The sequence below is a fragment of the Aedes albopictus genome, chromosome 3, assembly GCF_035046485.1.
Source record: "Aedes albopictus strain Foshan chromosome 3, AalbF5, whole genome shotgun sequence".
Classification (NCBI taxonomy): Eukaryota; Metazoa; Arthropoda; class Insecta; order Diptera; family Culicidae; genus Aedes; species Aedes albopictus.
In genome coordinates, this window is record NC_085138.1 from 298088250 (window position 1) to 298101613 (window position 13364).

The 13364-nt window shown below is 40.0% G+C and overlaps 2 protein-coding genes across 3 annotated transcripts in view; one reads left to right on the plus strand and one right to left on the minus strand.

Moving 5' to 3' along the window:
- The window catches only part of LOC109414795 (uncharacterized), a 47309-nt gene that overhangs the window by 16971 nt on the left and 16974 nt on the right, over nt 1-13364 (minus strand). Inside the window, exons 5-6 of the mRNA XM_062857982.1 lie at nt 6681-7718; nt 6581-6617 (exon numbers count right to left, since the gene is read on the minus strand). Coding sequence (XP_062713966.1) covers nt 6581-6617; nt 6681-7718 — 1075 coding nt within the window. The remainder of the gene's footprint in view (nt 1-6580; nt 6618-6680; nt 7719-13364) is intronic.
- On the plus strand, nt 7860-9138 carry LOC109414794 (superoxide dismutase [Mn], mitochondrial). Of its 2 annotated transcripts, XM_019688628.3 has the most exons (5): nt 7860-7972; nt 8050-8114; nt 8278-8380; nt 8450-8825; nt 8885-9138. In XM_019688628.3, the coding sequence occupies exons 2-5, from the start codon at nt 8077-8079 to the stop codon at nt 9025-9027; spliced, it is 660 nt and encodes a 219-aa protein (XP_019544173.1). In that variant the 5' UTR covers nt 7860-7972; nt 8050-8076; the 3' UTR covers nt 9028-9138. The 2 variants fall into 2 exon arrangements, with proteins under 2 accessions (XP_019544173.1, XP_062698193.1); XM_062842209.1 differs by lacking the exon at nt 7860-7972 and having other exon boundaries at nt 7975-8114.

Here is a 13364-nt window from a genome sequence, read left to right on the forward strand (position 1 = left end):
AAGGGTGCGGTGTAGAACATAAGCACAGTGTTGCTACCGCCGTAATCACTATGAAAAAAAAAAAAAAATTTCGAAAACTTTCTGGAAGTTAATAATCGTTCAAGAAAGAATAAAAAACCTTTTGGAATGTTCTGGAACATCAAATTACATAAAGTTTCGAGAACTTTCTGAAGATTATTGAATGTTTAAAAAAGAAGAATAATAATCTACGGGTATGTTAGCGTTGGCACCTGGGCGCAATCTTCCAATTGGCAGCACGATCGGGGTGTGGTGTTCCTCTTGCGGTGGGACTAGACCAAATACTTACTGAATCCAGCAGCACTCCTGTCCACAGCTATCGCGATGATGAATCGACGATGATCAGGATTACGAAACCCACAATCGTTTCACGGTACCGTTGCGAAGGGATACGGTATTACATTCCGTGCGTGCCAACCAACAGACTAGACGGAACGCGTTACTTTCGAACACCGATACTACTCACTCAGGATAGGAGGTTCAAGAAGGAGAATAGTTAAAATCGAACGTCCAAATCGTGTGTGATAGGATTTAGGCCTTTCTAGACTCATGCCAACGTTACTCGCATTCGGAACCTTGGCGTACCAGAGTGAGAAATAAATGCCTTCACACTTGAATCTAAATCGAACTGGCCTTTTCTAGACTCATGCCAACGTTCTCGCATTCGGAACCCTAGCTTACCAGAGTGAGAAAAAGTTCGATAGATTCAATGATTTGGGACTCGTCTAAAATCGTGTGTAGAGCACTTAGGCCTTTCTAGACTCATGCCAACGTTACTCGCATTCGGAACCTTGGCGTACCAGAGTGAGAAATAAGTGCCTCTACCAGTGCCTAAAAAAATCAGCCCAATGATGTTCAATCAGTGCGAAAACGCACACAAATAAACGAATGCAGTCTCCCACCAACATGACACAGAGAATGAACATGACAAAGAGAAAGCAAGACAATGAGAGCGACGCCTCGTAGTGTAATCAACTGTAGCTGAAGTTCTGTTTTGATCTTCAGTCCGAGCGCGGTGAATATGAATATGATTTTTTTAATTTGGAAATGACTTTTTGTGATTTTAGGCTATTTAAGGCACGCAAATGTGGATATGTTGCCCTAATTCTAGTAATTATGCTTTCTTTAAGTGAATAGTATGCACCAGCAGCACTTTTTGCTTTTAAATCGTGCTTAAACCAGAAAATATCAATTGAAGTTGAATATGCTGACTTTGAATATCAGTCCGTGGTAAAAATTCAGCAGCCAGCGAGGTAATGAATTTTTCATCGCTTGAACTTCAGAGAGTGGCGCAGGGGTTGTCGAGGCGATAATCAAAACAAAAACAAATCTAAGACGCAAGAGCCTCTGGGCGTCGGCTGGGATGACTGTAATTTGATAAATTAAGACACTGGCCTCCACACTTGGATCAAAATCAAACTGGCCTTTTCTAGACTCATGCCAACGTTTCTCGCATTCGGAACATTGGCTTACCAGAGTGAGAAAAAGTTCGACCGATCCAATGATATAGACTTCCACGATTCTAAATATCAACACTTTAGAAGGATTGAATTATCCAATCAAGTGATCAGAATAATTTAAGCTTCGCAAGTGTAAGTTCAGGATCAAAGGAATTCGAGTAGCAAAATACTTATCCGGGAGGTATCCAGTGTGGAGTCCAAAAACAAAACTGACTGTCGTCTTTATTGATCTTCCTCTTTTATAGCCGCAGGGCCTACCAAAAATTACACATGATCTTTCCTGAAAGGATGATGAAATAGCGGCTCTCGTTACGATCTACACATTTACACTTTCAGTACGTGTTTTAACATGAATATATGAGTGGCCAGATTTCTAGAATTATCTTTCGCGGGTACATGGTTTTTTCGTGTTTTCACAGGAGAAATATTTTCTTCTCCGAAGAGAGAATTTTCCTGAATTTGAGCAATCTCTCTAGCTACATGATTTCTGGAGCTCGATTTGAATAGGTCGTATGTGCTTTTGTCGATTAAAAAACCGATCAGTTAAATTCGCTTATTATAGCGAAAACCGTTGAAATTGAGCAAAGTTGATACATACAGCAGAATCCTCACAAAACAGGCTTTCTGTTCCATCATTAAAAGTTTGCAAAATATCTGCCATATTGCTACAATGACTAAAATAAACTGATCGAATTTTATATCGACAAAAGCACATACGACCTATTCAAATCGAGCTCCAGATTTGATTGTATTTGTACAGAATTAGATCTACCATTCATATTTTGCACGATCCCGATGCTCAGCTGGCCTAATTTTCAAGATCAAGTTCAATGATGGATTTTGATTACATTTAGAATGCTGCCGATCTGCTAGGCTATTGGTATGGTTTCCATCGGGTGTCGCTTCAGATTGTTTATTTTATCATGCTGCTCAAAGTCAGTCGAGTCCCTCAGCCGCATAGCTTTTGCTTCGTTATGCTGATAAACATTGCCGCTCTGCTCTACGTTTATAATCGCGGGCCCTATTATATTGTGGTAGGTCATGATTGTTCGAATTTGATTGGGGTTTTATGATGCGGCTCGCTTGGTTAGTTGTAGGAAATGGTTGGAAAGGAATTCGTTCCGAATTGTGTGGATTCAAATGTACCTCACGCTTCGCGTTCGTAACAGGGTATGTTCTAGATCAGGCCAGCCTTTCAAGAAGCTGCTGAAACATTAAAAGCAGCAGAAAGAATTAGAAAACGAACCTTCTGGAATTTCCTGGAACATATTTTTTAATGCCGAGAATGTTCGGGGAGTTCGTGAGCGTTCATGAAAAATATGAAATAAATCTTCTAAACAGTTCTGGAACATCAAAATTCATTAAATTTCGAGAACTTTCTGGAGATTAGTAAACGTTCAAGAGAGAAGCATTTTGGAGAAAGAATTTTACAGAAATAGCTGAACATTGTAGAAATCTCTGGAACTCTCCTTTCTACTATATACGTTTATGTGAAAAAGTGTAACTGGAACTTTAAAAACCATCTTTCCCTAGCTAACGTGGCTAGCCCCGTCGGGTCAGCTAGTTATTTATAGGATAGTTTGATAGAGACTTCAAATAATTATTTTATGAGAAATACCTACCATCAGGGTACCAGATTCCGCTCATCTAAGGCCAGTTTTGCAGAAAAACATCATCTGTTAAATGACTGGGAAGCCAATTTGTAATGTTTTTGCATTTTAAGTTAGTTTAATCTAAGTACAATCAGATACAAAGCAAGCCTTATGTAGAACTTTTCATAAAAATATGATTTTATTACAATTTGTCTGAGACCAAAGGGGTCCTAATTCCGCTCACGGACAAATGTATGCCATCTTTTAAATAGACTTTTGCGGAAAAGTGAATTATTTTTGCAACTCTTATGTTTTTACAATTATTTGCGGGAGTGTATAATAGTGATTGAATACACTGTGTAATAAAATCGACAGTTTTTACAATTTTCACGTATTTTTTTTTTGCGTGAGCGGTTATTGGAACACATAAAATTTCATACAGCTTTTTTGGGTCCAATAGGGTTTGTGTGCCATCAGTAATCTCATGCTCCCAATTTCATCCTATACGAAAACAAGCGATTACGGCACCGATTGATTCCGTTCTTTTTGTTATCATGGGTGCTCACTTCTAACAAAAAATACAAAAATAAGAAACAAAACAAACAGTGCTTCAATCCTTTGTTTTTCGTAGGATGAAAATGGGAGCCACCTGCTTAATAAGGGAACCAATACCCTAGCCGCTCAAAAAATTCTACTGTTTTGTTTTTAAAATTTATGTTATTAGGTAAATATTGCATAAAATGGCTTTGCTCTCATTTAATTTATATTGTCCAAGAATATCAGCCACGAAAAGGGGGTATTTATGCGTGAAAACTTGATTTTTGCAACAGTGAGCGGCTATTGGGTCATGAGCGGCCACTGGTACACTGACGGTACATATAAGGTGTTTTTGCTCGGTTTTTTGTGTGATATGTAGGAAACATATAGAACTTGTTGTGCAACCTTACCAATGGCAATTAAATTAGGATTTCATAATATTTTTACGATCAGAACAAATTTCAGCTACTAAAGACGATGCCCACCAATGCGTGAGTAAACCCAAATTGGCAACCTCCTTCATAACGCACGAACCCCACCAATCGTTGCCAAATCGGTTTGAAAATGACAACCTTCATGTCCGGTGCACAGTGGGTTCATATATTTGGCAACCATACCCAACCGTTGCTATCGCGGTTTGAATCACTTTTTCTTCGCGATTTTAATAGAATAATAAACAAAAACAAGACAGCTTTCTACAAGTAAAATATAAAAAAGTGATTATCGTTGATAATTTTTATAACTGTTGTTCTCTCATGCATTTAAGATTGCGTTTGTCCCAAATGGGCACATATTCAAGATAAAATTTAATGCCGCAAGATACGATTGTCGGATCAAACCGAAGATCGGTGAATCTCTATACCTGAATACTCATATAACTTTTTTGAAATTTTACCGGGAGCCGGCAAATGGCTTCGGTAATGCAGTATTGCAAGCCCCGAGTAGAATAAAAATAGGTGACATTCAATTAAAAAAGTATCAGCTAATTTGCTGACTGCATGGTTACAATCAACACTTGTCCGCTTCTCCAAATACTCGTAGTGCTTCTCCAAAAGACACTCCAAAATTCTTCAGTAATTCCTTCAGGGATTTCTCCAGAAATCGCTTGGCAAATTTCTGCAGGTGTTCCTTGAGATTCATCCACGAACTTTTTCAGGGTACCTTTTAGGAGTTCATTCTTGGATTACAATAGGAGTGCCTTCGGAGAATCTTACAGGAGTTCCCTCAGATATTTTCTATACAATTCACCAGGGAACCTTCCAGAAGTACCTACAGAGATCCGTCCGTTAGGAGTTTCGTCTGGGGTTCCTCCTGAAGAACATTGAAGGATTTTTCTTGAAATTTAGTCAGGAATTCCGTCGGAACATGCTCAAGGAATTCCTTCGAGGAATTCCCTCATGGATTCTTCTTGGAATTCCTAAGGGGATCCCTTCCGGTTTTTTCCGGATATTTCTCCCGGAATTCCTTCGGAGATTCCTTCCGGAATTCTCTCTGGGATTCCCTCGGGGATTCTTCCAAGAATGTCCTCGAAGATTCATCCAGGAATTCCTTTCGGAATACCCCTGGGAATTCCTACCGGAGTTCCTTTGGCAATTCCTTCCGAAATTCCGCCGGGATTGGCTCCAGCGTTGTTATGTTTTGACGGTGTTTTTTGCGTTTGTGTTTTTGTAGAATTTTATCTACGAAAGTTCTGTTGTATCCATTGACCTCGGCTGCACCGTAAATTCGATTTTGTTCCTCTTTGAATTCTACGCTGTCCAACGGTATATTGTAAAGCCGGTGAGCCATAGAATGGAAGGCGGCTTGCTTTTGGGCACCAAATGCATGGGAAGTCCATGTTCATCACAGGGTCGAAAAAGCAATTGATGAATGAGGATGATCCTCCCATCGCATCGTGTCTCTTCGACCTGGCAGGCTTGACGATAGAGTAAATTTCTCTTCTTTTGGACGTATACGAACAACGTACGAACACAACGCAGTCAGTCGGACATTGTCCTGAAGATGGGCTAGATCTCGCCCGAAACCGGTCGACAAAAGGTAATTTTTTAAATCTTTTCTTGACGATTGTAAGAACGATAAGTGTTGTCTTGTGTCGCGTCGCGTATTGTGTGTGTCTTCAAGGAGTTCTATCATAGATTCTTCGAAGCGTTACTTCAGGGATCCTTCAAGGATTCCTCCAGGAATTCCATCAAAGAATTCTCAAGAAAATTCCTCAGGGATTAAAAAAAATAAGCAAAACACTTGAGGAATTAATTATCAACATTCTAGAACTTTCGTACAATTGAATATGAATATGAGGAAAATAATGATGTTGTCATTTATTGCTTCTCTGTATTTTGTTGAAGATATGAAGTACTACTACCAACAACTGGTGGGGAGATGAGGTGGTATTTTACCAACGATGATGTGTACGCATAGTGCGAAAACGGGTGGGTATCAGAAATGAAATCGATTTGCACTCCACTACTACTCACCGACTTACTAAGCACTGGTGGGGATAGTCTAAGCAGCATTAGTAAAGGTTTATGCTCAGAGATAAAAATTTTCACAGGAAATGATGGAACTGAAAAATTTCTCCTTGCTTCAGTTTGTAAATGTAAAATCTCGCGCTCAGTATCATACGGGCGTATCTACAATGATCGATTTCTCTTAATCGATATTTTCTTCGGCTAATAACTTGGCCTGCAAATCAGTTTTGATTGTTTTTGTTGTTTTAGACGCTAGTCCTAATCGTCCTTCACCGAAATACACAGAGAGATCATCTGAATATTGGTTGTATTTTCCGGAATAATAAGAAGAGAAAATCGACGAAGAGAAATCGATCATTGTAGATACGCCTGTATGATCCTAAACGCGAGAAATGTAAAAAGCATTGGACCATTAGATTTGAAATTTTGAAGTTTTGCGTTAAAAGTGAATAAAAATTTGTTTGTTCCGGCATTACAACGGTCCTTGCGTTATCAAGTTACTTACTTCATTGTGCATTCGGTACATTGATGCGGTCGCTCTCCTGAAACAAGAAATGCTATGTTAAACTAAAGTTTACCAGATAAAGTCTCAAATTACTCCATACCAGAGTGTTTCTGGGTGTGCTTTATTAACGAGTCCCGGTTCTTGAATCGCGAATCGCAAATGTCGCATGCAAATTTTTGCTCATTAGTGTGGGTTATCATGTGCAGCTTGAGCGATCCCTTGGTGTAGAACCTCAACGGACAGATCTCACAGGCAACATCTCGCTGGCCGTTATGCCGCATCACGTGCGATTTCAGGATGCCCATTGTCGAAAAGCTTTTGTCGCATTTATCGCACTGGAACGGAGTGAATTTAACGTGACTACGAGCATGCAAACGATGACCCGTGGTGGTACTGAATCGTTTTTTGCAAACATCACAGGAAAATCGCTTCCCGGTTCGATGGTACAGCTTGTGATCTTCCATTTGAACTTCACTGACAAATATGTCATCGCACTCTTGGCATTGCTTTACCGACTCGGGATGAAATTCTAGTATGTGTATTCGAAGGCGCTTTTTAGATATAAAATTGACCGAGCACACATCACACGTAAAAATGGTTTTATTACGGTAGAACTCCTCTGTATTTGCCGAAGCAGGGTCTTTCTCTGAGCTGTCATCATTGGCAGTTTCCGGTAGCTCTATGGTAGACACGCCTTTGCCCATTTCGTTCTGTGCTTCCGTCGTATTGGGCTGCTCATCTGTTGCTCCTTCATCGCCTATGAGTTCCTTTTGGACGATAATCATCTCCCACAGTTTACGATCGCCTTCGATGCATGCCTCGTAGAGTTCGTATGCCGCCACAACCTTGAGCTTACAAATGCGACACACTGATTTGGGCATTCCGAACGATTCCCGGGCTATCTGCTCGTGAACGTCTTCGCTGTCGAAAATCGGAGCGCATACGGCACTCAGCATTCGGTGCAGACTGGGGCGACCCGGATCCGAAGACTTGTAGATGTATTCCATGGTTTTGGCTTCCTTCAAACAAATACGACACAGACGCGATACGTCTGTGTGTATTTTAAAGTTCATTTCGATTGCCTGCTGGGGCGATGGTTGCCGGAAGTAGTTTTCTTTTCGGTTGGACTGATTATTATACGGTTAGTGTAAATGGTAGATTGTAAACGTAAACACTCACGAAACGGACAAAAAATTGTTTTGGACTGAAGAAAGCGGAGAAAAACAGAATGAAATGACAGATCTAAAGTTGAACGCAGCCACAGGATCATCGGTTGGCTAGTCCGCTAGCCCCAATGCCCCGATCCTTGACAGTTTTCGATAGCCTGTGCTCACCATCTTCTTGTGCATCTTTTGCTTGGATTAGGGTGAGGAACGTCGTTGTTGTAATCAGGTGTATGTACATCATCAGCTGCTAATTCGATTGCTAAAAATACAATTTTTACTCGGTGAATCTTTTCTTTATTACAGTTTGTGTGACTTTTTGTGCAGTTTACAATGTTGGCTCTTCGAAGTGCTGTTCTGGGATCTTCCAGGTAAGCTTTTTTCGCAAGTACGGCACTTTCGTTTTCCGAATTGAACTGCTGATTGATAATCTGTTATCGGAAATAATATTGGTTACATAAACGCCGAGACTATTCATAAGTCTCTCTTTCCCTTGCAAAATGATTGATATGTTTGTATACATTGGATTTGCAGAAATGTTGCGGCCGTTCTGGGATGCCGCAACAAGCACACTCTGCCGGATTTGCCGTATGACTTCGGCGCTCTGGAGCCGGTCATCTGCCGCGAAATTATGGAGGTTAGATCCCGATCAATTAGGTATATGTAGCTGTTCTGCTTCAAATCCACAAAATGACATCCGTTACAGGTTCACCACCAGAAGCACCACAATGCCTACGTTACGAATCTGAACGCCGCCGAGGAGCAGCTGAAGGAAGCCGTCGCCAAGAATGACGCTTCCAAGATCATTCAGCTGGGTAGTGCCCTCAAGTTCAACGGCGGTGGCCACATCAACCATTCCATTTTCTGGAAGAATCTCTCGCCGGATCGGTCGGATCCGTCGGCCGAGTTGAAGAAACTGCTGGATCGCGACTTGCAGGGATTGGACAACTTCAAGAAGGAAATGAAAGCGGCTGCTGTGGCCGTACAGGGATCGGGTTGGGCTTGGTTGGGCTATAACAAGAAGACCAAAGCTCTGCAGGTTGCTGCCTGTCCGAACCAGGACCCTCTGGAGGCCACTACCGGTAAGATGAAACGCGACATTTGTTTGCCAATCGTGTTAAGCGCATTTACAATTCCTCAGGCCTGGTCCCGCTGTTCGGAATCGACGTTTGGGAGCATGCGTACTATTTGCAATACAAAAATCTGAGACCGAACTACGTCGATGCTATTTGGGATGTCGTCAACTGGAAGGATGTTTCCGAGCGTTTGGCCAAGGCACAGTAAAGAACAGGGTAAGTTTGTGCTCGAATGAATGTTCGTAAAAGTTGCGATTCTCTATATCTTCTGAATTTATCATGCTTTTGAGAGCATCGGAATAAAATGATTAGTTGCAAATGAACTGGCACACAAGTTTGTGAGAAAAATGTCCATAGGTAGTTTTTATGTCAATTTTGTGAGGTCAAATCAGGAGCAAAATTCAAGAAATAACGATCGGACAATTACGAGGTCTTCCAGACGTCTCCCGGATCTCATGTGAACATCAGTTTTTCAGGATTGTTGTTAGGCATACTCACAGCATATCCTTCCAGCTTATGCCACCTTCCGCATGCTAGATTTGCCGTAGAGTACACCGAGATCGTGGTTCTCCTTTTTCGCCAAACACCGTACTCCTACACACCGCCAAAGATATTCCTGAGCACCCGACGCACGAACACTTCAAGTGCTTGCATGTCGTCCTCGAGTATAGTCCACGTCTCGTGTCCGTAGAGAACCTAAGACCCGTAAGGTCTTAACAGCGTTTTGGTACATATGATGCGGATTGAATTTTTTGATCGCAGGTCTTTTGCAGCCCATGGTAGGCCTGACTTCCCGCCCGAAGTGCGCCTTCTTATTGCACGGCTAAAGTTGCTGTTTGGAACTGAAGTCTTTCACCACCATGCAGTTCGTTGGTTATAACTATTTTCACAAGCATCGGATTGCTTGACAGTCTTCAACAAAGTTTTTCAGAACACCCTAGGCTATCATCTCACAGTATCGGTTAAAAAGATTCATACAAACTTTTTCAACTTATGACAAAAATGTAAAAAAGTATGTTTTCCCATACAAAATCCCATACAAATTTCAATTGCAATGCGCACAGTGTAGACGCAACCGATTGTGCTCACGTTTTGCACAGATACTCAGGACCCGAAACGGAACCAAAAAAGCTTTGATCTGAATTGAATTGGTCTTTGAAGTGAATTGATCTGGAATGAATTGAAACTGTAGTTGGCATTGCTTGATGAGAACCAGAATGAAGAGATACTTTATGTCCAGGGGCCTGTAGCATAATGAAAATTTGACTAATAATATTAGACTTGTAGCTTGTAACTTATAATTTTCTGTTGCATAAAAATACTACAAGTACAAGTTACAAGTCCAATACTACAAGTCGGTTGGACTAATATTATTAGTAGAATTTACAAGTGTATGTTGCATAAACAAACTACAAGTAGGTATAAAATATTAGCTATGACTTGTACTTTTGGTTACAAGTCTCAAAGGTCTTGTAAAATAATTTACAAGTTAGATTTAAAGTATCGCAGAAGTCATATTTAGTTTTGAATATAATATATTATATCGATTTACCATTTTGATGAACTCAAAAGATATTATTTATCTAACATGTCAACCTTAATTCCAGTTTTCGACGATTAAGATTGGCAGTATGTATTCGAAACTCATTGAAGAGAAAATTGCGTTGATGTACATTTTGTATCCAAAGTATAATTTCTGCTGAGTCTCTCAAGTTATCCAAAGTTTCTACAATACCCATCTTTGATTGGAGGTTCTTGGTAAAGTTATATATTATGGTCACTGCATAAGCACAGGTAAAGTTGCAGATGCGAAATAAATTTGAATCAATTGCTTGTATTGCGCATCATTAAGCTAATCAAGAGCTACAATATACATACACTAACTCGAATCGAGTTGCGACATATAAAAGTAGGTAAAAGCTCAATTTTTGCATCCCAGATCACTTTGGATTTTAACAAGAAGCAAAATCAGGCCAAACATTTCAATAGGTCCTATCTGCATTTGAGAGGCTCTCTTCGTTCACTTTCTCTTCCAATTATTGCAATGTAATGGTACACTTTTCAACTACTTTTGCAGTACAAATCAAAAGACGATTGTTTTGACCATCGTTCAATGCAAGGAGACAATCATAATACAAATAAACAGCTGAGATATTAACGAAAGAGAGGGAAACCAAAGAGAGCCTCTCTTCTGCAGATAGGACCTTTAGACATGTTTGGCCTGAAATACATGTTGCTAAATCTTTATACATTGTTTTTCAACCAGTAATCTTTGGGACATTTTACTAAAAATCTAGGTACTTGATGTGCCATACTTTGTAGAAAAATATTTCGTCAGAGCGGCCGAAAATTATCCAAACAGCACATGCTTTTCTTCATCTATTGTATAGAGAATGCAAAACTTCGGAATAAATGAAGTTATTTCCGGATGTTACGCGTAAAATGCCGAATATAAACAAACATCAACTACTATTTCAAATTAATAGTGAACTGTCGGATGAATTTTGACAAGTAAATGAACCAAAACAACTTGATGATGATTAACCTGGGCTTGTTAGGGGAATATCTGTAAATAAAAAGAAAATCGCGTTAAGTACTGTTCCTTTGAATTCCACTAAGAATTTGCATCCTTTGACAGATACGTATTTCGACCTCAACTGTAAGGTCGTCTTCAGTGTCTTGTACTTGACTCGACTGAAGAGATCCATCGCATTCTACCGTGTGCGCACCTAACTTTGCGCAGGTCCAAACTTTGCGCATTCTTGTAAAATAATTAAAAAAATAACTAAATGTCAACATTTTCACCAGTTTAATCATTGCACTAGCATTGTGTAAACATAAACATTATTTGACGAAAATTATATTACCATAAAATCTTTGTTTATGTTGAATAATAAACAAAAAATACACAAAAACGTCAAAATTTGCCTCGCCTTAACACGGCTGCCAAGAAGTAACTCTACTAAAAATAAACATTTTCCTCGATAAAACTGTGCAACGATGATTAATTTTGCAGTTAATTGACAAAAAAGGTGATATTCTAGTAATATCAATCACAGTTCGTAATATTTTTTTCAATTTAATTAGTAAATAGTGGTGCGTAATGTTTGGAACCAATATTTGCACTGTGTTCCTAATTTTTGCGCACTTTCAGTAAATGCATGATGAACGTGAATACACGCTAAAACTGCTCAGCACTAAAATGTGTAAGACCTACTCATAAGTGCATAATTTCCAGACCACACAAAAATGTGTGACAGTTACACATTCTCAAAAAACAGCTCGTACACTCGTCTAGATGTGGAATGTTAATTTTTTTTTGTATTCCAAGGTCACTAGTAATCCTAGCTAGATTGCTGTACAAAAATTTTTGCGAATTTAACGATTTTGCGGACACTGGAGCTGTTTTTGTAAATGTGCAAGGGTTACACATTTTTGGTGTAGTCTGGAAATTATGCACTTTAGTGCTGAGCGGCGTTAGCGTGTACATGACTTATGAACCATTTAAATATTATGTAACAATTGTATTGACAATTTCAGGCCTGCCTCCAACATGTAGCAAATTTTGTATGGAAATTAGTAGAAAATTGTATGAACCGTAGCACTACGGCAGGCACTCTTGGTCTGTCTACAATGTTACGTGATTTGTGAACAGTCTCTCATTTCACTTTTCCGGCGGTCAATGTTAGGGACGATTCAAATATGACGTCCACCATTTTTTTGAATTTTAGAACCCCCTACTCCCCCGGGTTACCCCGTCACGCTTCATAGTACCGAAAACGGCTAATAACAAGACAGACATCTACCCTCTTACTCCATATACTTTGGGAGCTACAAGCACACTAGCGCCGCGAACGACTTCAGGGAACAACATCATGAATGAGTGTGCGTGCGATACTACAATTTACGTGTACGTATTAGCATGTACACGCACACATTCATGTTTTAATGTTCCTGTGAATCGTTGAGGGCGTTCCACCCATGTCGCCTGCTACAGGGTGGGAGCTGGCTGTCTTGTTATTAGCCGTCTTCGATAGTACCTATACCTAATACATGGCATATCACACTTTTTCAGACAACTCCAACCCCACCCCCCTCCCACCAAAGATGGACGTCATATTTAAATGATCCCTTATTGTTCCTATCCGTAACGATCACTCCATTTATCAGGAAGCTTTTACGTTTGATCTCTACCCACTGGAAAACCCCTCATGAATTTTGGATTGTTCACAGGGTAGGTGCCTAGTAGGTACGAACCGCAGACGAATTCAAGAACTGCCGGAGGCCTCCGTCGCCCCTGTCTCGTAGGACAAAGTATTTCAACAAAGATCAGTTAAGAGCACACTACCTGAATAACTTTAGTTCAATGGGGAAACATTAAATAATAGTATTTTTGATGACTTTTTCAAGCAATCCATAGCATGCGCAAAGTTGGGCACACCATGCGCAAAGTTAGGAACAATCGAAGATTTTGTGCGCAAAGTTAGGAACATGGCAATGAAATAGTTTTTCTATTTTAAGTATTTTTTGGTTCATATTATGATT

Bases quoted from the DNA above. Each gene is read 5' to 3' on its own strand.
- LOC109414794 (XM_019688628.3), top strand. From the start codon at position 8,077: ATGTTGGCTCTTCGAAGTGCTGTTCTGGGATCTTCCAG. The intron at 8,115-8,277 runs GTAAGCTTTTTT...TTGGATTTGCAG, and splicing joins GCTGTTCTGGGATCTTCCAG to AAATGTTGCGGCCGTTCTGG. The intron at 8,826-8,884 runs GTAAGATGAAAC...ACAATTCCTCAG, and splicing joins CCCTCTGGAGGCCACTACCG to GCCTGGTCCCGCTGTTCGGA.